We start from the raw sequence: 24,153 nt of genomic DNA, 5'->3' as shown, positions 1-24,153 counted from the left end.
CCCCTCATAAACATAGACAACAGCATGATGATAAACAGTAATATTTTTTATGTATGCATAGCTTGGGATCAAGTGAGAATCTTGGGGAAAGAATGAATGAGAAAGTTATTTATGAATGATGGTTGGTAGGAAACACAGCAGCTGAAGCCAGCTGTTTATGATTAAACAGGTCATGTTTTAGTCTCACTCAAGATCTTATGTATAATTAATCAACTAGTCAATAACTTTTTCCTTTCACTTTCTTGCTTACTAATATTGAATATCACTGAGCTACTCCTACAAACAAAGTGAAGTGCATTACAATATATTTCCTGAATATGAAAATGATTTATTTTCATATATTATTATAAGGTTTCCTTTAATGAAAGCTGATTATGTCCTCAAAAGAAATTCAAATCTCTAATTTTGATGGTTTTTAATCACTATATATTTGGTACATTTTTAGTGTACTTATCTTAAATATAATACAATGTGCTTTATTATTTCAACAAGGAACATAATATTTTATGTGTTTATAACTCCATTATTTTTAACATTAACTTCATTTACTCAAAACAGATTTTCTTCTTAATTGAGTATGTATTTCTGATTTAGAATGTTCCTTTTCTATAAAAGAATTGAATAAAATTTGTTCCTACAACAGTATTAACAACTATTGTTATACAATTTTACATATCACTTTTCCATTCTTGTGTACCCATGAACAATTTCCATATAACAACTGCTCAAGTATCCATGAATATTTGGTTTTAGTGCTTTAAAACTAAATAGTAACATAAGAATATTCCTTACTGTTCAATACTCTTTGAAATTGGCTTCTTAACTGTGTAATAGAACTTAATATTGATTTGCATCATTAGAACTCAAGTTAATTTCAAAGCATAGGCAATGAGATTGATAAGTAGAGAACCTGTGTATTAATTCTTGCAGACACAAACATATTTTAGTATGTCACTCCCTTTTAATAATCACGCAGTTTTATATTCTACTTCAGGAAGAAACAGAAAGACAAGTGCTGTGTAATCTCGCATTTATTTGAAATCTTACAAAGCTAAACTCATAGAAGCAGAATTGAATGGTGGTTGGCAGTGGCTGGGAGATAGGGGAATGGGGAAAATATTGATCAAAGTGTACAAACTTCTACTTAGAATATGAGTAAGTTCTGGAGACCTAATGTATGGCATGGTGACTACAATTAAGAATACTGAATCAGTGAATATATCCTTGGATGAGAATTTTTTGAAAAAGAATACTGTTTCATATAGTTAGAAGTGTTAGGACAGGGAATCTTAAATGTTTTCACCACCACAAAAAATAATTACTATTATGTGAGATGATAGATGTGTTAACTAACATTATTTTGATAATTAGTTCACAATATAATACATGTATCAAATTATCATTTGTACATTTTAAGCTTACACCTTGTTATATGTCAATTATATCTCAACAAACCTTGAAAAAATACTAGTCAATAAATTTTCAAGACTAAATCATAAGGCTACTGTTCTCTGACAATTAAATTAAATTAAAAATGTATAACAATGAAATATCTTTTAAATCCCAAGTTTATGGTAAGTAAGCACTATTTTCTAAATAACGTATAGGACAAAAAGTCACTGGGTAAATAAGAAACTATTGCAAACTAAAAGATGAAAAATATCAATATTAGTGATCCCCAGGTAAAGCAGTGTTTAACCGAAATGTATAAAATATATATGAGAAATAAAGCAATACTCAAACTAATAATCCAAACATTCACTTTTAAAAAGTAGAAAAGAAGATAAAAGGTGACCATAAACAAAATCTAAATTTTTTAAAAGTTTTTTTTTCAATTGCAATTTACTTTCAATATTATTTTGTATCTGTTTCAGGTGTTCAATATGGTGGCTAAACAATCACATACTTTACAAAGTATTCCCCTTGATATCTTCACTACCCACCTGGAATCATACATAGTAATTGTAATATTATTGACTATATTCCCTCTCATGTACTTTAAGAGCACAAATTAGTAGTTACAAAATAGTCACAGGGATGGAAAGCACCGTGAAATCTAAATTTTCCAACCCAAGTGTAATAGAAAGCATTCATTCTTTTCCTAGACCTGAGTTTATGGACCCAGTGTTGCATTTCAGAGGAAGGAAGTAAAATCTTACATCTCAGAGGCCACAAACTCATGTCTAGGAAAGAATGCTCATTCTAGCCCTCCCTCTACCCATTCCCACATCGATCATTACACAAGCACATTCACGAGAAACAGAAACCACTGTTATGATGTGTACTTTTGATTTTGTTTTAGCGACTCAGGAGAGTAGTACAGAAAGGTGCGTTTCTTAAAGACAGATGGCAATAAGAACAGAATAAATTCAAGGCACTGGGCTGAAAGCGTGTTTCTCCCTTCTACTGCTATAGACAACAAGAGCATGCCAGTGTTCCAGGTCGTGACAGCAGGGAGGTTCCAGTTGGAGCACTGCCCCTCGGATTTGACGTGTCTACGAATCATCCAGGATGTGGTGAAAGCACAGATGTGGATGTGGTAGAGCTGAGGGACAGAATGTGATGTCCCGTTCTTCAAAAACCTCAAGGCAATGCTGATGCTGCTAGTCCAAGGATCACATTTCGAGGGATAAGGGCAGAGACTAACAGATGTAGTTCGTTTATCTTTTTCCCAGATCTGAGATTTTTACTGAGCTGCTTGAGACATACCCATACAGAACACCAAATTCGTCATCCAGATGCAAAGACATTTGAGCCAAAGGTTTAGAGGTATGGTTTATTGGAAAGTGGAGGCATTGCCATCTTAGTGACCTTATTTCGTCTGAGGACGTTCTTCAATGCCCGCTTTACATCTTTGTTCCGCAAACTATAGATCAGTGGATTAAGCACTGGACTCACAAAGGTGTAGAAGACGGCTATTATCTTGGATTCCTCAACAGTCTTATCTGTTGGTGGTCTTACATACATACAGAAGAGTGTCCCATAAAATAGGGTAACAGCCATCATGTGGGAAGCACAGGTGGAGAATGCTTTGTGCCTCCCCTCTGCTGATTTGATCCGGAGGATGGCAGCAATGATGAAGGCATAGGACACCAGGATGATGGTGAGGGAGCTGGAGAGATTGAAGCCAGCTGATATGAGCATGGCATGCTCTTTGACATAAGTGTCAGAGCAGGAAAGCTTAATGAGTGGCGGGTCAGCACAGTAGAAGTGGTTGATGACGTTGGATCTACAGAAGGTCAAGCGGAAGGTCAGGATGGCCTGTAACAGGCCATCTGAGAAGCCATAGACATAAGGAAAGGTGGCCAAGCAGATGCACACCCACCTGGACATTTTCACACTGTAGCGCAGAGGGTTGCATATGGCCACGTAGCGGTCATAGGCCATGGCTGCCAGCATGTAAAACTCAGTGAGGAGGAGCGCAATGAAAATGTAACACTGTGTAAAGCAGCCAGCAAAGGTGATTGTCTTCTTCTCTGAGAGGAAGTTAGTCAGCATCTGCGGGGTGGCGTTGGAGGAATAGCACAAGTCAACAAAGGCTAGGTTAGTGAGGAAGAAGTACATGGGCGTGTGAAGGCGAGAGTCCAGTCTGATCAATGCTATCATGCCCAGGTTGCCCAAGAGAGTGACCAGGTACACCACCAGAAACAGCACGAAGAGGAGAGGCTGGAGTTCAGGGCAACCTGTGAGCCCCAGGAGAATGAATTCTGTTATTTCACTGTCATTTGCGATGGGCATTTTCTGAGAGTCTGTGCCTGAACTTGAAACAAATGGAAATGGGGCAGACAGGAATGTACAAATCATGTTATTAATTATTGACATGTTTTTTTCTCCAAAATCCATGTCCTTCAAAATGAACACTATAATAAACAAAATTTGTACTTCTGCTGAACCATTTATATTTTTTGCCTTTAAATTTTATACTGTTATATTTCTCTTGTCTACACTTATAGATATACCTATACATACCTATACTTATATCCATATTTAAATCAATATGTACAACTTATATCCACATATCCATACATATCCCGTATCCATGAACTATTTTTTGCCTCTCAAACTTTATTCATCCTATAAGGCCCAGTTTAAAGGCCAGTTTTTCATGACACATTTTTCATACCACATCTGTCATACATGAACTTGAACTCATCCCTTTGCCTTCCCCTTCCAGCCTGCCCTAAATACCACTAATTTATTTTGTTGCACATAATGTGACCATAATACATCTACTTTCTACCCATATATTAGTTCTTCAGAGGTAGGGACAAAGCATTTTTGGCTTCTAAGCACATATTTATATACTAGGTTTAAAAAGAAAAGAAATAATGTAAGCATGAAAGAATGAATTACATGCAATGTTTTACTCATCTTTCTATCCATCCCCATGCTCTCCATGATGCCATATCCTCAGGAGAATTAAGTCCTTTTTAAGCAATTGCTTGAAAAACTTGTTCATCAAGCAAATTAAGGAAAATTGTTTCAGAAAGTCTGCTGTGAGATACTTGAACCTTCACATGTAAGAATTATCCAGAAGATTCTAATGCACGTGTTCCCAGAACCACAATTCAGAAAGGCACCATCACAGTTCTCCCATAAACAGATGGTAAATAAGTAAACAAGGAAGAGTCAAATCAAAGGAATAGTCACACAGTATTTTGAGGATGGTCTAGAACATGGATATAGTATGTTGACAAAGAAAAGAAATAAGTTTTGCATAGTTAGTAGTTAATCATAACTTGTATTGACCTAAAGCATTACAATTTATGTGGCTTTTTCCCTCTCTTGCATGTCACAACCAGTACTGAATCTCTTCTTTCTTTCTCTCAAGTTGCTCTAATTTTTTTCTCTTTCTCTCATTCTTAAATGTTTTAAACCTGCCCAATGCTTGCCTGACTTTAAAATGTCACTAAAACTTGCTTTAGTAAAAAATTTAGAAAGACAGTGACAAATATATCTCCTTTATCCAGAATATTAAGTACTTAATAAACATTTGTAGATTATACTAATAATAATTTTTCATAATATATAACTATTCTTAACCACAAGTTACTTAATTTTTCCAATGTAAGGAAAATTACAATATCTATTCTGCCTCCCTCTCAAACCATTGTGAACATCAAATGAAAAGTTCACAAAACCAGTAATTATGGATACTCAACATAGCTTGTGATTAGGCACTGTAGATACAAAATGAACAAAAACTTCAAAAACCTCTGCCCTTCTGGCATCGCATTCTAGTGGACGGAGACAGATATTACTGCAAGTAACTACATAGTGTTTCAAATGGCACTGTTATAGAGAAAAATTAAGAAAATAAAGATTGGGGAAAGGGTGATAAAATTTTAGAAAGTAACATCAGCAAAGAAACATAAGGAAAGGTGACTTTTATAACAACAAACTGAAGGAGGAAGAGAACAAGCAGTAACGTGATTTTAAGCAGGGTGTTCTAGGAAGGATAAAGAGCAAATGCCAAGATAACAAATGTGGCCTTTTTCGGACTGCTAGTCATGTGTGTGTGCAGAGTTCATGCAGAAGAGAGCAGAAACTCCCAGCTGAATTGTTTCCTAACATGCAAATCTTTCACTTCATTCATCTTTAACTATGTCTTCCATACAAAAATATGACCTTCACTAGAGAATAGCAGCCATCATCAGTAGACACAACTTCTCGTCAAGAAGCATCGAGCAGGAAATACTCTGAAAATAGCATATTGACTTGTGGACAGCAGCAGGGTGGCTTAGGAGATACTTTCATATTCTCCTGAACCCAGGAAATCCCATAGAGGGAATAGTTGGTGGTTACACGAACACAGAAAACTGGAGGAAAAAAGATCAGGACATTAGAATTTTAAATCTCTAAAAACATGGCAAGAAATTGGACTAAGGGGTTCATTTGCAGAAGGACTATTTGCTGCATGTCACTCACTCACTGACTATGGGATCAGAAATAGTTTTGACTCAAACTTCAGTGACAGTGAGGGATCCAGAAACATCCAGCTGGCACAGAGCAGAAGTACTGATAAGTGGAGAAAGGGAAAAAAAGTTTATGAACACTGTGTTTTACAGAGAAAGAAAATCACAGCTGCTCTGGCTCCCTGTGTCAGGCCAGATGGAAATGTGAACATCTTCTGAACAAGGAACCTGGGGATTTCCTAGTTCACGGCCAAGGAGAGCCTCTACCTAAAGGCAGATGACCCAGCAGCTCAAGGACAGTAGAACGCTATGAATTGTAAAACCTTCATCTCATGCCTGAAAGTGTCCTTACATTTGTGTGCAGGGAACAGAATATTTGCCTTTCTTGATTATTTTGCACCAGTGACATGTCTGTAAAATATTGTCCAGAAAGATCAACAGAAATTTCAATAAACCTGTTGTCCCTGAAAGTAGTTGAGGTTCAAACCCCACTACTGAAACAGAAAGGATTTCAGGTCCCTATTTTGAGGCAACAGGGTGAACCAAAGTTAAATTTGTCATACACATCCACAGGGGAAAATATGACTTTTCTACTTTTGCTTGTGAAAGTGGAGATGAGGAATATGTGCAAAATGAACAACATAAACATAATGACCAGTCATTTTTAAGAAACAATCCTATAGGTAACTTAAAAGCTTGGTAAATAAGATTTCCTCATTTACTAGAAATGAGGAGATATAGGAAAAACACCTGACTGAAGTAGATTTGTATTTTGTCCTCAGGGACATATGTAAATTTTATGCCATTGGGAATTACAGAGGGAAAAAGTTGCCTGCTCCTGACCTATTTTCAAAATAACTTTTCTGTTTACGAGAAGAAGAGTGAATGGGGTTACCTCTAGCTCTTCCTCTTTGTCCTCTTCTTCTTCACCCTACCATAGAAATGTTCTTACAAATAATTAAGAAGATAAATGACTGAAATTCAAATTACAAAATGTTTAGAGGCAAGTAGTCAACAAAGAGTATCAGCTCACAAGAGCATCTCTGAGGAAAGGGAAGAGTGCACAATAGGGTTCTGGAGTGAGAGGTGAACCTAAGGGCCAGCAGAATGTCTTGTGTTAACCTGACACATGCAACCTGAGCAGATCAACCCCCATAACAGGCGTACGCTATGCCTAACTCATCAGCAAGCAGCCCTTATGATCAGATGCTCAAGACAAGGGGACACTAAGCTACTCATTAAGCTGCTCTCAGTGTTTGCAGAATTCCATCAAGCAAAGGTTCTGGATGAGCCTGGAACCTATACCTGGCTCTGTCACCAAATTACTCTGTAAACTTGGGTAACGTTTAGCTCAGTTGCAATTTTTTCAAAATAAATAAATCTAACTAGGTTATGCCAGAGCTGTTCTAACATGATGTCTCACAAGTCAATACTCTAGTATTTAGAAAGTCAGAGTTTCATGAATCCAATTCCATTTAGTGATTCTGATTCTGGCTTTGTCAGTTATGAATTCCATGAGAATTGCAAGGTACTTACCCTGTCTTATCATAGTTTTCCAAGCTGCACAATGGGAAACGCAATGGTCAAAAGTAATAAAATAGGATTAAATCATTTAAAGTATTTGGAAAAACTACATGAAGTAGGCAAGTAATGAGTATAGCAAGAAATAGAGTTAAGACTTTTCATAGCTGACCTACCCTCTCCGCTTCTTTGCCCACAGCATGTCCCCATTCACAGCTAAGACTCAAAACTATTAGCCCACTGATCTGCAAAGTCAGAAAAAAAATCTGATTTTTAAAGATGTAAAATGCATGTGATTTATGGGCCTGAGTTTGAGACTTTAATACAATTTCCTTCAAACTCAAAATAAGAGCAGTAAAAACACCAAGACTTACTTCTAATTCTGATAAGCACCTGCTTTCTCAACCTCTAATCTAGGAAGTTTCTTGCCTCTCTAAGTAGTAAAATGTAACTATATTTATACCCAAACGTGGACAGACCTGCTCTTAAAGCAAATCTCAGACGGATTGAAAAGTATCAGCAATGAGTGTTGCATTGGGAATCGCTCCTCTAGGGTTTAATTGAAACACTCTGGGATCATATGACTCAGTCATATTTTCTATAATTTTAAATTCACCATTTGTCCTAATACCTCCGTGTAAGACACACACAAAGGTGCCATCTTATATTTTGGTGATGGTCTGAATTTGCAATTATTTTAATCTATGTCTCCTTTTTAATTCCAGAGCTCAGTCCTCTCATGAACACTGACGTCTTGAGTAGAGACTGCCGTGAACAGGATGATGAAACAAACCAGGTCTTTGGCAAACACCTTGGTGAGCTCTTCCTGTGAGACAATTTTCATGAAGGGAATTGAATAGGCTCCTCCAAATAACCCCAAGAAATAGGGACTCTATCCTGACCTCTGAGCTAAATAAATGGAGGCTCCATCAAAATAATAGCAATGACACTTATGCAGTGCTTCATAGCTAGTAAATGACAAGGTAGGATTGAATGCCTGTCTGCACATACCAAGGGGACTATTTTTTCAATTGTAGGTGGCTGTCATTCATCACACTCTAGTCACAGTTTATCCTTCCTTCCTTCATCACACCTGGGTTGAGGGCCAGGTCCCCAGTTGGGGGTGTGTGAGAGGCAACCACACGTTGACATTTCTCTCTCTCTCTTTCTCCCTCCCTTCCCCTCTCTCTAAAAATAAGTAAAAATAAAAATAAATCTTAAAAAAAAGTCTCTTAGATTTCCTTCAGTCAGTGCTTTCCTTATTCTCATCAGAATCAAGTTGGTGCTAGCAGTAGGAAAGTCTCAAATTGAATTCTTCTCACAAGTTGCGTTCACTGCCTCCACAGAGCTGGGCTGACCTCCGTCCTCCGTGCACTGCAGCATCTTCCCCTGTCCTATCTAGTACACTCTGTTTTAACTACCTGCTAATGTTTCCCTTGCCACCATCAGACTGAAAACCCTTATAGGCAAGAACTGTAATCTTCACACTTAGCACAGGTCCTGGGAGATAGTAGCTGAACAATAAACACTTGCTGAATAAGTGTTAAGGAGAATGCAATGTGTACTTATTCTATGAATAAAAAAACTGAAAGGTCGCCAGTTTGATTCCCGGTCAGGGCACATGCTTGGGTTGTGAACCAGGGCCCCACTTGGGGTATGTGAAAGGCAACCAACTGATGTTTCTCTCACACAGTTGTTTTTCTCTTTTTTTCCTCCCTCCTTTTTTCTCTCTCTAAAATACAAATAAATAAAATTTAAATCTTAAAGAAAAAAAACACAAGTTTTGGTTATCCCCTCACAGGTAACTGTATTTTATTGAGTTTATGTCCTCACTTCTCAAAAAATATAAGGAGATAAATGGGATGGGTGACTAATTTGTTTAAGAAACCACAAGAAAGAAAATAGAATATCAGTAATTATTATAGGTAATAAGCACTTAATATGCTCTAGGCTTTAGGCTTCGCACTTTACAAGCATTAGCTCAGTTAATCCCCACAGTTATCTCTGTTTTCCAGGTGGCAATATTGTGTCTCTCAGGAGGAAATGCCAAAGAGGACCAGGAGGATGCCGTGATGTGGATGGGTGTTCCAGTTGCCCAGCAGGAAGTGTACCACTTGCAACAGCACCTCACTTCTGCTGCTGTTTCCCATGTAAACTCTTATTCAGGATATGGCACTTCTGGCTTGGAATTGGCCAGTTTGAATAGGAAAGAAAGAATAATTCAGAACTGATGACACCTTACAAAATAAGTTAAACCATAGGTAAGGAATAATTGTGAGAGTGACTGCCAAAATAAGAGGGTAAATACAGGACTAAATAAAGACAATAAATAGTTTAATTTCTCATTCTTACAGACACCACACTGGGTCAATTAAGATGGTTTCATGTGCCTTTTGAAGAAATGATAAAAATAGACTCTGGAGAGAATATGGATACTTCTATTCATTTTAAAGGTATTGCTACCATAGGTAGTTAACTAGTTATTAATAAGGAAGGAAGCAAGTGGGATCAAACACTATTAAGAATAATCAACCAGGGAACATAAGCCTGCTTGCTTCACCAGAAAGCTACAGCTTCACACACTCCAGGGGATCACAGCATTTTCACTCCAAGTATAAACACCTCTCCTTTCCCCCGTCCAGGGCTGGATTGCTGTGGGCATAGGGAGAGGTAAGCACGTGTGCAATAGAAGTCAGAATGGTGCAGGGGGCGGTGCTTGACCATAGAGGACTATCAGTCTAGCCTGGGGAAACTATGGATTAGTTGGGAGGTGGATCCATCAGAAGCCCATGAAAGCTTGAGCACTTGATTGGTTATTTTGAAACAATGCCAGGTCAGTCCCAATCCAAGATAATATAACTCATCTTAACAAGAAAGCCCTCTCTCTCCCTTTCTCTGTCCCTGACTCACAATTGCCCCGTTCATTCATGTGTTCTCTCCATAGTAACTATGCCGGCCTAGCAGCCACACAGCTGGCAACCATGCGGACTCCAAATGCAGACTAAGGCAGGAGCCTGGGTACAGCAGCATAGCAAGGAACAGTGCAAAGCTACCTGGATGGGGACTGAGACAGCTCAGAGGCTGCCTGCAGGCTCCAAACGACTAAGCTTCAGTATGAAGCAGAAACTCTGGACATTGGCCTTTGTTTGGGCCTTGCTGAAGACACAGTTGGACTTTTCCCATGACATGACAGGCTGCCTTCTATTTCCACCTGAATCAATCTTGTCACACCTCAGTCTCCCTTGTGGGTTTCCTGGCATGCCCGCCTTGTGACAGCACAAGGACCCCACGTCCCCAGGCAACAGTATCTTCTGTCACAGATCTTTCAGGAAAATATTCTAACGTTTCAGGCTTCTAGAAAAGGGGTGGTAAAGCTAGTCCTATAAAGCAGTTTGTGTTGATGAAGGAGTTGATAAAGAACCCAGAAACAGACTGATACACATATGAAAACTCAAAACATAACAGTTTGCAGTAAAAATTAAATGAGAAAGGTATGCATATTCAAACAATGGAAAATTAATTGGTTTTATTAAAAAGAGGATTTGAGCACATTTTGGAATATTTATGATAGCAGGAAAAATAAAGACTTAAGTATGCAAAAGCAAAACTTTAAAAAATAAAAAAGAGAGAGAATATCTTTGTAACAGGAAAGAACTGTTGACACCAGACATTCAAAACACAACCATCAAAAGAAGATTAATACATTTAAAATAGGTCCACTGAAATAAAAAACTTCATTTCCACCACCAAATATATCATGCATAAAATTAAAACTCAAACTACAAACAGGTGGAAGATATTTTCATTGCATAGATCATTAAAAGATTAGTACCTAGCACAGAATACATAGGGGGTAACTACACATGTAGAAAACAAATATGAAATTTCACAGCTGAAAAGTGAACAAAGAATATCGACATACAACTAAAGAAAAAGAAAAAATCTTCAATTAGCATCACACATTTAAAAATTTGAATCTCCCATAATTATGATTCAAAAACATAAAGAAATGAGAATATATTTTTCACCATCAAATTGGAAGATATTTTAAAAGTTTGACAATATATTGTGGTGACAAGAATGTGGAGTAAAGGGCACTCTGTTGTTACACATCATTTGCAGGACTGTAAGTTGATCAAGTAATTTGGCTACATCTAGTAAATGCTCGTGTCTCCTGACTTAGAAGTTATGTTAGATACATACGTGAGAGGATCTCCTGAACAGGAATACATTCAGAAATTCACTTTAAAATGTACTGATGGTTATTCATATCATGAACTGGAAAAATGTAACTGCCCCACAACAGTAGAATAGATAAATACATGGTGGTACATTTATATATTGACATAGGCTACAGGATGGGGGGGGCAAAAGTAGGTTTCCAGTTGTTCATATGGAAAAAGACATACAGGTTATGATTATTATAACAGCTTTATCAACACTGTTTCATGTACTCACAGCTGAGTACATGAAAAAGTGAGTACATGAAAAGTGAGTAGGTTTTCCCTATGCTATACTTTTTCCCTATGCTATATATCTATGAAAATGCTAAGCCAACTGCACTTGAACAACAATAAAAAATAAATAAAATAAAATAAATAAAATAAAAACTAAAAAACAAAAAATGCTTAGTCAGCATAAATAAGTTTAATGCATGATTCAGAAAGGATAAGTCTAACAATGTGTAGTGAAACTAAAATAATTGCAGAGAATATAAATAATATATAAATAAAAATAAATATATGGAATGATTTTATTTACATCATTTTAAATCTAAAAAGTAATATAATTCTGTGGATTCAGAAATACTAACAAATGATAAAACTCAATATAAGAGTAAGAAACATTAACTTCATATTAAAGTTTAATGCAAGAAATGGGGAGAAGCCCAAATCAGGCAGGAAAGACTCAATTTTAGAATATCTGAGACTCTGAAAAATTTGAGAAAAAAATTGGCATTGTATGAAGACTTAATAATGACCGGTTAGTCTTACACAGGAGGACTTTCTATTATTTTTATATTTTTGACTGTAGGTTGGAAATAATACCTAATAAAAAATTTTAAATAAAAACACAAAACCTGTTTTGTGATGGGGATATATATACTGGTTTAAAAAAAAAAAACACCTTCTAAAGAAAATGGGGCATTTTATTCTTAGGTACTGACGTGCCCAAAGATCTTTGCAATATAATTTGTACAAAGGGAAGAAGAAAACAAATCTCATCTGTCATGGTTAAGAAGTTACTGGAAAGTAGTTTCAAAATTACTAAACACTATAAAAATCTAACAAATGGTCATTGCCATAGCATCATTTGATAATTCTGTCTTTAATAACTGTGCACCAGTAAGAGATCATAAGTGGTATTGTCTGTTCTTTATTGACTTTGAAGAACAATAACAATGCCTTCTGGTATTGTCTTTGAATTTCTATGCACTATTTTTTTAATTATTTACCAACATGGTTCTGTAAATGCTAGCAAATAATTTAACACATCCTTCCAAGTTCCATATGCTAATTATATGAAAGACCAATTAATTAATTGAAGGTGCTCATTAATTGGTCAGACAATAAGGATGTATTGCATACCTATGACCAGAATGTTTAATTTACTTAGCAAACAATTTCTTTTGGATAACTTTTTTGAATGCTTCTTTAACATCTTTGTTCCTCAGGCTATAGATCAAAGGATTTAACATAGGACTCACAAAGATATAAAACACAGCTACAATTTTACCCTGCTCCACAGACGTCTCCGAAGGGGGCCTCAGATACATGCAGAACAGCGTCCCATAAAAGACAGTAACAGCTGTCAGGTGGGACCCGCAGGTGGAGAAAGCCTTGCGCCTCCCCTCAGCAGAGCGAATACGCAAAATGGCTGTGAAAATGAAAATGTAGGAGACGAGAATCATGGTGAGAGAGCAGGTGAGGTTGGAACCAGCCACTACGAACATGGCCATTTCTTTGACGTAAGTGTCTGAGCAGGCAAGGACTAACAGAGGTGGGTCCGCACAGTAAAAGTGGTTGATTTCATTGGGTCCACAGAAGGACAGACGAAGCATCAGGATGGTCTGGACCAGACCGTTTGCAAAGCCATAAGTGTAAGGAATCACAACGAGGGAGATGCAGACCCTTCTGGACATTTTGCTACCATATAACAAGGGTTTGCAGATGGCCATGTAGCGGTCATAAGCTATCACCGTGAGCATGTAATAGTCTGTGATCACCAAGGCAATGAAAAAATGGAATTGTATAAAGCAACCAATGACAGAAATGGTTTTTCTCTTGGATAAGAAACTGACCAGCATCTGAGGAGTGACATTGGTGGCATAGCAGAGGTCTAGGAAGGAGAGGTGGCTGAGGAAGAAGTACATTGGAGTGTGAAGTCTCGAGTCACTCCTGATTAACAGGATCATGCTCACGTTGCCAACCACTGTGGTCAGGTAGATGGCCAGGAACACCACAAAAAGGACAGGCTGCAGCTCTGCTCTGTCTGTCAGGCCCAGGAGAATGAACTCGGTCACCACTGTGGAGTTCTTCTTCGACATTGGGTTTGCTTGGCTTCGGAGGAGGTCTAAATCAAGGAAACAGAGACTCATGCCTGTCCTCATTCATCCATTATCCTCTGATACTTCCTCCTCTTCTCTCAAACTGTAAATGCAAGTGGCTTAAAGAAGTAGCCCAGTGACCATGCAATGATGTTTTAAATATCTAAAATAAGTTAGAGTTTCTTTACATAAAGGTAGCCATCTTGTTAAATGCTTTACTGCAAATCTATTCATAATTGAAAATGCTTTATCTTTTCTGCAACTCTTTGTCACATTTGTTCACTTACAATTTCGTTACAATATCTTTAAACACTGCTTTTCTTTACAATTGTAATCACATTTTTTCAATATACCTTTTTTTGTACTATCTAATGCATCATTATTGAAGCCCATCTGCTTCTCACTGCTGAATGGACTTATAGCAGTAGAACTGATATATGGCTCACATTTCTACAGAATTAGAATCTGTCTACCTGCCCTCTAAACTCGTTTGTTTTCAAGTTGCTTCCTCATCCTGCAATGCATGTCCATTTTCCTCTCTCCCAGTGAAGCTTGGACAAGTCATTCATCTCTCTTTGCCTATGGTTTCTCATGTATAAAATTTGGTTACTAATAGTAACTTCCTTCATGTCAGAGAGTAAAGGTAAAAACTTAAAAAATACATCTGACATGTACCTACTTCATAAGTTGTAGCTACTGTAATGTTTGATGAAAAGTCCCGACTGGGTCTAAAAATGCGTCAACATCAAAGTGTGAGCTCCTTAGGAAGAAGGAGTGTAATCTGTAGCCATAACCTCAGTAGCACCCAGACCAGTGTTTCCCCAAGCAGAGGCAATCGATGGTTATTGATGGGATGACTGCTCTCTTTGGTCTAGTTTTCTTCTCATTGTAAATGCCATTCCACCGTATACTTTAAATACCTTTACTCGGAGAATATTATGATATAGTAGAATGTAATTCAAGACAATTACTAATTCATCAGAATACATTTCACTCATAATTTTATTTTATTGAATAAAATGTTTCTAAATTCCAAAATGTATTTTACAATATCTAATATTACCTGAAAAAAAGGGACGGTTTCCCAATGACAGCATGGTTATAAAGAATCTGAAGTGTTTACAACAGAATTGTTATATAGAGACCAAATCCCTATGGACCAAATCCCTATTTCTCACAGAAAGTCATTAAGACTATAAACAACCACTATGGTTGTATTCTTTTGTATATCCTAAGCTCATTGAGGACGTAATTTTTTCCCACTCTCCAATATCATCAGAGAAGCATATCTCCCAAAAAACCATGAAGTAACGGGATTTGTTATTTATTTTAATTTATTCCTAAGTGTCATAATATTTTTTGACTTGGGAGAAATATTAATTTCTCTTGTTTACATCATGTGATATAAAATGGTGAATGGTATAATGGGAAAGTGTTGGAGTCTGAAAAACCAGTATGAGATTAATTAACCTTCATATACCTTGTACTTTACTAATGCTGAGCCTTGTGATTCACATTTTTAATGAGAACAATAATAGATACCCCCACGAACACTGTGGATATATAGATAATATAGTTGAGCTAGTGACTCTCTCTTTGTCACCTTAGATGTCTTTTTGTCTCTCCCTTGCTTTGTATGCTGGCTGTTGTAGCTCAGTGGATTGAGCACTGTCCTGCAAACTTAAAAGTCTCCTGTTCAATTCCCAGTCAGGGCACATGCCTTGGTTGTGGGGCAGGTCCCCAACTGGGGATGTGTGAGAAGCAACCAATAGATGTTTCTCTTCCTTGTCCTCTCTCTAGAAATAAATATATAAAATCTTTTTAAAAAAGAAATATGCAGTTTTTGTTTTCTTGCTCATAAAATTAATAATTCATCATCATAGAAAATTAGTACATAAATATAAAGAACCAGTCTTACTTTTCTTGAATCCTAGCATTTTACAAAGTTATCATAATGTTGTAAACTTCCTTTTCCATACAGAACTATATAAAGTGATTTGCCCTTGCCTTAACTAGGAACTTCCTCATTTTAGTGTCTGGATAAATTTAAATGCAAATGTCTATCATGTGACGGTCAGTCTTCTTTATGATCCCACTGTTATGGGGGACCCAGGTGTGTACAGAAGTCTCTGTTCCATCAGCCATGTCCAGCCAGTTACTCTATTCAGGCTGACCTCACTCTGCACAGCGCTGTGGTACCTGAGACCCATGCTAAGCAAGGACATGTTTCTATTCTGCACAATATGGTACTTTGCCAAGTGAGGACTGCCTGTATTTAGTGTATCACCAGCTTCCTTTTTCTTAATTTTAAAATGAACATGATAATGAAAATCTCCTCCAACGTATCTTTTTTTAATTATTTTATTGTTGTTCAATTAGTTGTCTGCATTTTCCCCCCACCACTCCCCGCCACCCTAGCCAACCAAAGTATCTTATTATGCTTTCAACACATTCTTAAAATTTGAATAGCTGAGCAAAAGTATACAAACACTTGTAAGACTCCTTAAAACATAATGTTAAATTGATTCCCAGAAAAGCTGTATATTATTGTTTGTTCTGATACACTTAATGTAAAAAGTGCCACTCTTTTTGAACTCTATTGGAGATAAATACACAAAAGACTATCATTTCCTATTTTTGATTACTATTATTTTGACTAATTTTAGCATTTTTGTATTTTTATCAATTTTCTATACATAGCCTTTGACATTTATTTATAGCATAGTGTTCTAGTGCTTTGAGTGACTTCTTTGATCTTATTGTATCTTACTAAATGTATCACTTTACCTCATCTGGAGCAAATACTTTCCAAAACATTATATGCCTCTTTGTTTTAAGTAGTTTTATGGTCAATTCCCAGGCATATACAACTTCTTTAGCAAAGGTTTAACTTTGCCTTAAGCCCTGTCCATTGTTCTGTGCAGCTAGATTAACACATCTTTGAGAGGCCAGAGTGAGCCTCTTTTTCAGACCCCTGGGAAATGGAACCACCCTCCAGGGAGCACAGAATCTTATTGAGTCAGGACCTGGCTTTCTTCCACCTTCATGTAATCTTCCTTATGTCCCTTCCTTAATTCCAAAGGTATAAATAAATTGCAAAACTGTCATTCTTCAGAGTATTTGAGATCCTGCTCCCTGGAAATGTCATTGGTCTGGCTAAAATAAACTCTCACAAAAATTCTGTACAGGTTTGGATGTTCTCATTTGACAACCCGATAAGCATTTGAGCCATTTCAGGCAACAACTGTACTTTCTAAAAAAATGTGCCCTTGACTGCAGTGCAGTCGCCCTAAAAGTGTGTAAACTTGAGGCCATGATGTGAAAAGTCTGTGAGAGAATAAGTGAACCCATGTATAAGACAGGAAATGAGAGAGAAAGGGAGGGAGAGAGAGAGAAAGACATGGGGGGCTAGGGCCATGTTAGTTTGAATTAACTTTGTGTTCCTTCATGGAAAAAGTCCTGAATATTCTATTATTACATGATGAAATCACATCTGTGTAAAATTGCATATATACACACTGAGATAGCATCAGTTTACTAAAATGTTTAGTTACAAAAAAAGATAAGACAGCTTGTTTTTAAAAGAATAAAACAGTCTCAAACAGATACAAAAGTTTTCTAACACTGACTTATTGAAATTGTGGTTACTGGATACTTTACGTTTCAGATGCCAGAAGCAACAGCTTGTCTTTCAGCACCTTCAACTAGAATGACTCTTTCTTAATTTTAAACTTTTATTGATGGTTTATTTTGGAGCCATGGAGATACAAAGGTAAATATAAAGAGGTTTCTTTTCTCAAAGAGCTTTGTCTATGTCAGGAAACATTACAATGTATTTTATTATTATTTTTCTGTGAGTAAGAACTTGATTAAAGTTGCAATATCTCTAAAATCACAGGACTGGGCATGGGTCTGCTTTGGGAGGAACAACAGAGGGTCAGGAGAATCATAGAGGAGATACTACATGTGCTCTGTCTTAAAATATGAAGAGGTCTCCTGAAAAAAAATGATGAGATGGACAGGAACCGTTTGATAGGCAAAAATACATATTTTTAATATGCAATGTCTGAAAAGCAGAATAAAGGAAGGTTAAATGTTTAGATTTTATCAAAAAACATAGGCAGTAACTGAAAGCAAAATTATTACTTAGTCTTTTTTAAGTGGCTGCGTTTGCACTGGGATGCACTAGTCTTCCAATGGCAAAGGAATATGCAAGGATCACACCTGGTATGTTAAACCCAATCCCACCCAGTTTAAAACATTTTCTGTTGACACGTCTGTGGTCACTTTCTGTAAGAAAATCTAGTCCTCCTGGGGAGATAATAACCCAGTTATGAAAATACCAGTTAAACCAACTGAAAGCTTTAAACCTGTGCCAATTAAAGATAGCAGTAAAATAGATATGTGTTGTTAACTGCAAAGGTATTAAGGAAAGGATGTCCAACTCGCCCTAGCTCTTTAGGCTTAAACTGCTTACTCATTCCGAGATCAAACAACATGACACTGTGTCTTCAGGAACTATAAAGAATGTCTCTGTGCTAAGTCCCAGAAACCTCTGCTCCACGAACTTTAGTTCTTGTTCTGTGATTCCCCCATATATTTGCACAGCAGTTTGTCCCCATTATTCCCTCAGCAGTCTAGATTACTTGTCCAGGTTAAAACTACTTGACTTTGGCATCTCTATTGGGATCAAGCTCTGATATTGTTTTCTGGTTTGCTAGGGATAAGAGGCAGTCTCTAAGCCTAGCTTTAGTTCTCTGATCATATTCTGGCTTAGCCTACTCCTCATCACCTGTTCTCTTGAGTTACAAACACCACCATCTAATTACAGTCAACAAACAAGGACTAAGATGGAGCCATTCCTCCCATCACTCGGTCTTTCTCTGCCCCACCTACTTTTTTACTGGGCTTTCCACCTCTTAATAGGGACATTGGGTTATTTTCAAGCTCATAGATTCTGTGAAATAAGTGGAACTTATACAGAATAATCATGTTCTCTAGGATGCCTGGGACATTTGGTCCAAATCCACTATTAGAAAAATAATAATAATAATAAACATCATTATAGAATTAAATGGAGCTGGGGTAAATAAAGGTAGACTTGGTTATTTTTATGTTCTCTCAGTGTGTTAAAATTCCATGCTTTGCGATGCTAAGTACAGAAGTGAAAAGAGGGTGTTTTAAAATGTTTACCTAAAGAAGCTTTGACCTCCTTGTTTCTAAGACTATAGATGAGAGGATTTAACATGGGGATGACCACTGTATAAAACACAGACACCACTTTGTCTTGCTCCATTGAGTAGCTGGAGCTGGGGCGCAGATACATGAACAGGATTGTGCCAAAGAAGATGGTAACCACCAACAAGTGGGACGCGCAAGTAGAGAAGGCTTTGTGCCTCCCCTCGGCAGAATGGATCCTCAAGATGGCAGCGAGGATGTAGAGATAAGAAGTGAGAATAGTCAGAAGGCAGCTCAACTCATTAAAACTGGCAAAAGCAAAAATGACAACCTCGTTGACATGCGTGTCAGAACAAGAGAGTTTCAGGAGGGGTGGAGTGTCACAGAAAAAGTGATTGATGACATTTGAATGGCAGAAAGACAGTTGGAAGGTGAAGCCAGTGTGAATGGAAGCATTTATAAAGCCTGCAAGATATGTAGCCAACACCAGAAGGACATTAAGATGGGGGGACATAGTAACTGTGTAGACAAGAGGCTTGCAGATGGCCACATACCGGTCATAGGCCATCACGGCCAACAGGAAGCCTTCGATACCAGCAAAGGAACCAAAAAAGAAGAACTGTGTGGCACATTCATTAAATGAAATGACTGGATTCTCCATCCAGAAATTCACCAGCATATTAGGGGCAATAACAGAAGAATAACAGAAGTCAACAAGGGACAAGTTACTGAGAAAAAAGTACATTGGAGTGTGGAGACGCGAGTCAATCTTGATTAATAGGATCATGCCAAGATTCCCCAAAACAGTGACGAGATAGATGACTAGAAACACCATGAAAAGAATGGATTGTAGCTCTGGATGATTGCTGAATCCCAGGAGAATAAACTCAGTCACTTTTGAATGGTTGCTCATACCTTTGTCTCAGAACAGGTCATTCATATGCTGTGATAAGAAAGAAATCAAAGAATAAATTGTAAAAAACAATACCAGGAAAACTGAATAGTTAATTCTTGGCTATAAGTAACATTGGTTCTAAGATGTCTTGGGAACATATGCATTAAACTTTTTTATTTTCTTATTTCAGTAAAAAAATGTTTCCTTAAATAAGCTCAGTAACCCATTTTGTTTAAAATGTAATATGTGATACTCTGGTTTCTCTTCAGATCGTATAAATCTTGCACCTTTTAAAATGTACTGTGTGTATGCACGTGTGTGTGTGTGTGTGTGTGTGTGTGTGTGTGTGTGTGTGTGTGTGAAGTCTTTGATGATTGACCCTGGTCTGTCCGTATCTTACCTCCCGACTTTTCTCTCCTCCCCCGTGATCCTTCTGTCTTCATCTGCTAGTATCCAATTCCTTTGTTCTTTCATTGGCAATTAAAAATATGATACAGGTGAATATGCTTGCTATATCCAATTCTGTTTCCATTTTCTGTTAAGCCTGCTCAAGCCAGGCTTTAACCACATTACTCCACAGAAACTGCTCCTGTCAGTTATCAGGAATCTTTGTTACCAAACCCAGGGGTCAGTTCCCAGTCCTTACCTTTTTAATCTATCAGTAACATTTGACAGAGTTCATTGCTTACTACTTGAAAGAGTTTCTTCTCTCATCTTCCAGAACACCAGTCTTTGATTTTTCTTCCTACCTCATTTGCTTCTTTTCAGTTTTCTTTGCTTATTGCACCTCTTCTCTATGATTCTTAAGGTTGGAGTAGCTCAGAGCTCAGTCCTGGCTCTCCTTCTCTTTCTATTTATACTCAACGTTAGTGGCCTTATTCAGTCTCATGGTTTTAAATATCATCTGTATACTTACAACACCTGAATTTAAGTCTCCAGCCCTGACCTATTTTCCACACTCCAGACCTATAATCAACTTCTTACTCACGTATCTGCATTGATACTGAATAACAACTCAATATGCCCCAAAATTGAATCCCTTAATGTTCTCCCTTAATTTGTTCCAAAAATTAAATCAATGACAGCTCAGTACTTCCATTTGCTCAAATGAAGACAAGTAAATATTAGAAAATTGATCTCTTTTCTTTTTCACATAATCCATCACCATTCTAACAGATAATTATGTTGCCTCTATTTTCAAAGTATCGATATCAATAAGACAATTACCTCCCACCACCTGAATTCCTACCACCAAGGCCCAAGCCAACAACATCTTCTTTCACTTAGATTATTGCAATAGTCTTTAACTAATCTTTCTGTCTCTAAAATTAGTTAAATTCTTCCTTATAGTAAACTAATCACTTTTAAAATTTTGCAGCCATTTCACAGAGCTCTGCTTTATGCATATGTATACAAATACACATTACACATATAACAAAAATGTAAGTTGACATAAATAGAATTATATTCTCTATGATATATATGATCCTATGTGTATATACATACATACATATATAAATACATATGATGAAGTTTGAAAGTTATAAGCATTTTCTCAGTTTATACATATAAGAGTATAAAATTATTCTATTTGATGCCCTTCAGAAGGCATTAAATATGCCAGGTGTTTTGGCACTCTTTCTACATGAAATTAATTAAACTTCCCTGTTTTGTACACACATAAACACACTTATACACACACATAGATATACATGTATGCATACATTCATGTGTGTGTGTATGCATATATTCAATATTCTATAAAATTCTCTGTTTCTAATGATTCCACATTTCTCTCTTCTGAAAAAAGGTCAGATTACTGTAGTTGGTAACCAAAAAGTCACTGTTTCAGACATATTACAATTGAGATGTTTAGTCTTAACTACTTGAATTTTTTTGAGTCCTCTTGGAAACTTTCTATATCTGAACACTGAGATAAATTAAAAATTAAATCATCTTACCTTTTGTCCTTAAGAAATATTCACTGGAATTAGTGGTGGTTACTAGTTTACTTTTGTTTCATTTATTTGGTTTTGGGGAGAATACAAGTTTTCTGTCATTTAACATGAAGTTTATAGCTTTGATGAAAATGCAAGTGGCATAAAGGACTCAGCTATGATAGAATTAGGTCATGAATTCCACACAGAGTAGAAAATGTTGCTGCTGAATCGAGCCAGAAGGTCAGCCTTATGAAAGCCGTGATCGTTCTCGTGAGATTTGTTCTCTGCAGAAGTCTAAGGCTAGAAATGTGCTGATCAGAAAATAAAACGTGCATTTGTTTTTCACTGAGATAATTGAACTACATCCTCCCCAGTGAATTAAGTATACCCTGGGAGGTAACTTAGGCCTTTAGAGAAATACAAATATTGCTTCCCGATCCTGAGATTCCTTTGAGCACAACAATGAATTAAATTGCACAGGATTGACCAGATCCTGCCTCCAAGTTTCAGAATTCCACTCAAAATAGGATCCCTACTCATCTCTACTAGAGTATGGCTCTCATTGCATTCAGCAATTGATTCATTCAATAAATGTAGTGAATCTGTTTTATGGAGCAGACAATATCCTTGGTACTGGTGGAGTTGCCAACAAAATCATTCTTGTGACTTCCTCATGCAGCATGCAGTTGGAGTTGGGCAAGAACAGCTATTACAGGGTCATATGAAAGAACGAAGTCCAAAGCCTATTTATGACCTACAAGGCTTATGTGACCTGCTGATCCTTCACAACTCTTTTCTGATTTCAGTTCTTTTTTTCCCATCATTTGCTCACTCTGGTCCACATGTATTTGCCTCCTTACTGTTCCATTAGCAAACCAAACAGAATCTTGCCTCAGAGTCTTTGTATTTACTGTAGCATATTTAGAGTGCTTATTCACAGACATTCACACGATATTATCACTATTTAGATATTGATGAAATGTTATTCCACAGGGAGCTCTTCTCTCACTCCACCATTCCCTATTCTGTTGTCTGCTCTATTTGTCTTCAAAGTACCACTCATGTCCATCTAAAACACATACACACCTGTGCACACATACACACATATTTGGTATAAACAATAAAGTCTCCCTCACTTAAATATATGTTTCATGAGATCAAGAAATTTGTGTTTTCTTGCCAGCTATATCTCCATTACATGTTACATCCTAGTTTTTTCATTAATAGATTTTTTAACAGCTTTATTGATGTACACATATGTTTAAATTTATCAAATTGTATACATTATATGGGTGCAGTTTTTGTATATGTACAAATGGTTTTTGAATGTATTATGAGTAAATAAAGATATAAAGGCTGTCTGCTTTCTTATTCCAAGGAGAAGAACACATAAGTATGATGCTAAGATGAAGTTCCTCCTCATAGTAAGAAAGGTGTGATTATTTTAGAGATGTCTGAGTATGATAACTAGAAAAGGAAAGCTAATTTCTTGATCCTTCAATGTGTCCAAAGGCCCTAGATGCCAGGCTGTCAATTCGATATACAAATCTGGAACTCACATCAGAAGTCAGGGCTGGAGATGTAGATTTTGGAATCAGGGCAAACTTCTTAAATCACATAAGAAGTGGATACCAATGGAGAACCAATGTATCAGTGAAGCAATGGAAAGGATTAAGCCTTTGCCTCCAGCATGAAGAGAAGGAAGAGCCATCAGTTTTCTGAGCAAAAGTGGCCATGGAGAGAGACAAAATCTAAAGATTGAGGTAATATAGAAACCTGGAACAAAGTATTTTGGGGATACCTAAAGGAATTAACTCTGAAAAGTCCTCCTGAGATAGGCAGTAAAAATAAGATGGAAGAGCAATCTTTAGGTGCAGTAGTGTTAAAGGCTTATATGTTCTTGACAAGATTAGGTTCAGAGAAGGAGAGGTGCAAGCATACCATTGGCACATGTGATGGGATATGAGAAAACAGGGATGATGACTAGAGCACAATTATAAAGGGCTCAGAGAAATAAGTTGGTGACTGAATGGGACTTTCAGCCAAGGAAATTAGTAAGAAAGGTGACACCAGGTGTTTGTAAACAAATAAGGACATTTCAGTAGAATTTGAGAAACTGATGTTTGGGAAGAGTAGAAATGTAACTCTGAAGTAAAG

At 36.9% G+C, this 24,153-nt stretch overlaps 3 protein-coding genes across 4 annotated transcripts; all 3 read right to left on the bottom strand.

Moving 5' to 3' along the window:
• Positions 1-1,062: 1,062 nt before the first annotated feature.
• LOC112319935 (olfactory receptor 5M11) lies at positions 1,063-7,518 on the bottom strand. The gene is made up of 2 exons (XM_045185328.2): positions 7,452-7,518; positions 1,063-3,760 (listed from the first exon to the last, which is right to left on the bottom strand). The coding sequence occupies exon 2, from the start codon at positions 3,736-3,738 to the stop codon at positions 2,764-2,766; it is 975 nt and encodes a 324-aa protein (XP_045041263.2). The 5' UTR covers positions 3,739-3,760; positions 7,452-7,518; the 3' UTR covers positions 1,063-2,763.
• A 2,016-nt stretch (positions 7,519-9,534) lies between these two features.
• Positions 9,535-14,116, bottom strand: LOC112319943 (olfactory receptor 5M5). Of its 2 annotated transcripts, XM_024577337.3 has the most exons (2): positions 13,144-14,116; positions 9,535-9,618 (listed from the first exon to the last, which is right to left on the bottom strand). In XM_024577337.3, exons 1-2 carry the CDS (start codon positions 14,044-14,046, stop codon positions 9,595-9,597), a joined length of 927 nt encoding a protein of 308 aa, XP_024433105.3. In that variant the 5' UTR covers positions 14,047-14,116; the 3' UTR covers positions 9,535-9,594. The 2 variants fall into 2 exon arrangements, with proteins under 2 accessions (XP_024433105.3, XP_071077719.1); XM_071221618.1 differs by lacking the exon at positions 9,535-9,618 and having other exon boundaries at positions 13,044-14,116.
• A 3,569-nt stretch (positions 14,117-17,685) lies between these two features.
• On the bottom strand, positions 17,686-22,179 carry LOC112319920 (olfactory receptor 5AP2). Its single transcript, XM_045185310.3, has 2 exons — positions 22,018-22,179; positions 17,686-20,104 (listed from the first exon to the last, which is right to left on the bottom strand). The coding sequence occupies exon 2, from the start codon at positions 20,072-20,074 to the stop codon at positions 19,136-19,138; it is 939 nt and encodes a 312-aa protein (XP_045041245.2). The 5' UTR covers positions 20,075-20,104; positions 22,018-22,179; the 3' UTR covers positions 17,686-19,135.
• Positions 22,180-24,153: the final 1,974 nt, after the last annotated feature.

Source organism: Desmodus rotundus, chromosome 5, assembly GCF_022682495.2.
Source record: "Desmodus rotundus isolate HL8 chromosome 5, HLdesRot8A.1, whole genome shotgun sequence".
Lineage (NCBI taxonomy): Eukaryota > Metazoa > Chordata > Mammalia > Chiroptera > Phyllostomidae > Desmodus > Desmodus rotundus.
Note: the sequence above shows the minus strand (reverse complement) of the source record. Positions and strands in the feature narration are given on the sequence as shown.

What these genes read in the sequence shown, in the direction of transcription:
- LOC112319920 (XM_045185310.3), bottom strand. Translation starts at nt 20,074, where the DNA reads ATGAGCAACCATTCAAAAGTGACTGAGTTTATTCTCCTGGGATTCAGC.
- LOC112319935 (XM_045185328.2), bottom strand. Translation starts at nt 3,738, where the DNA reads ATGCCCATCGCAAATGACAGTGAAATAACAGAATTCATTCTCCTGGGG.
- LOC112319943 (XM_071221618.1), bottom strand. Translation starts at nt 14,046, where the DNA reads ATGAGGACAGGCATGAGTCTCTGTTTCCTTGATTTAGACCTCCTCCGA.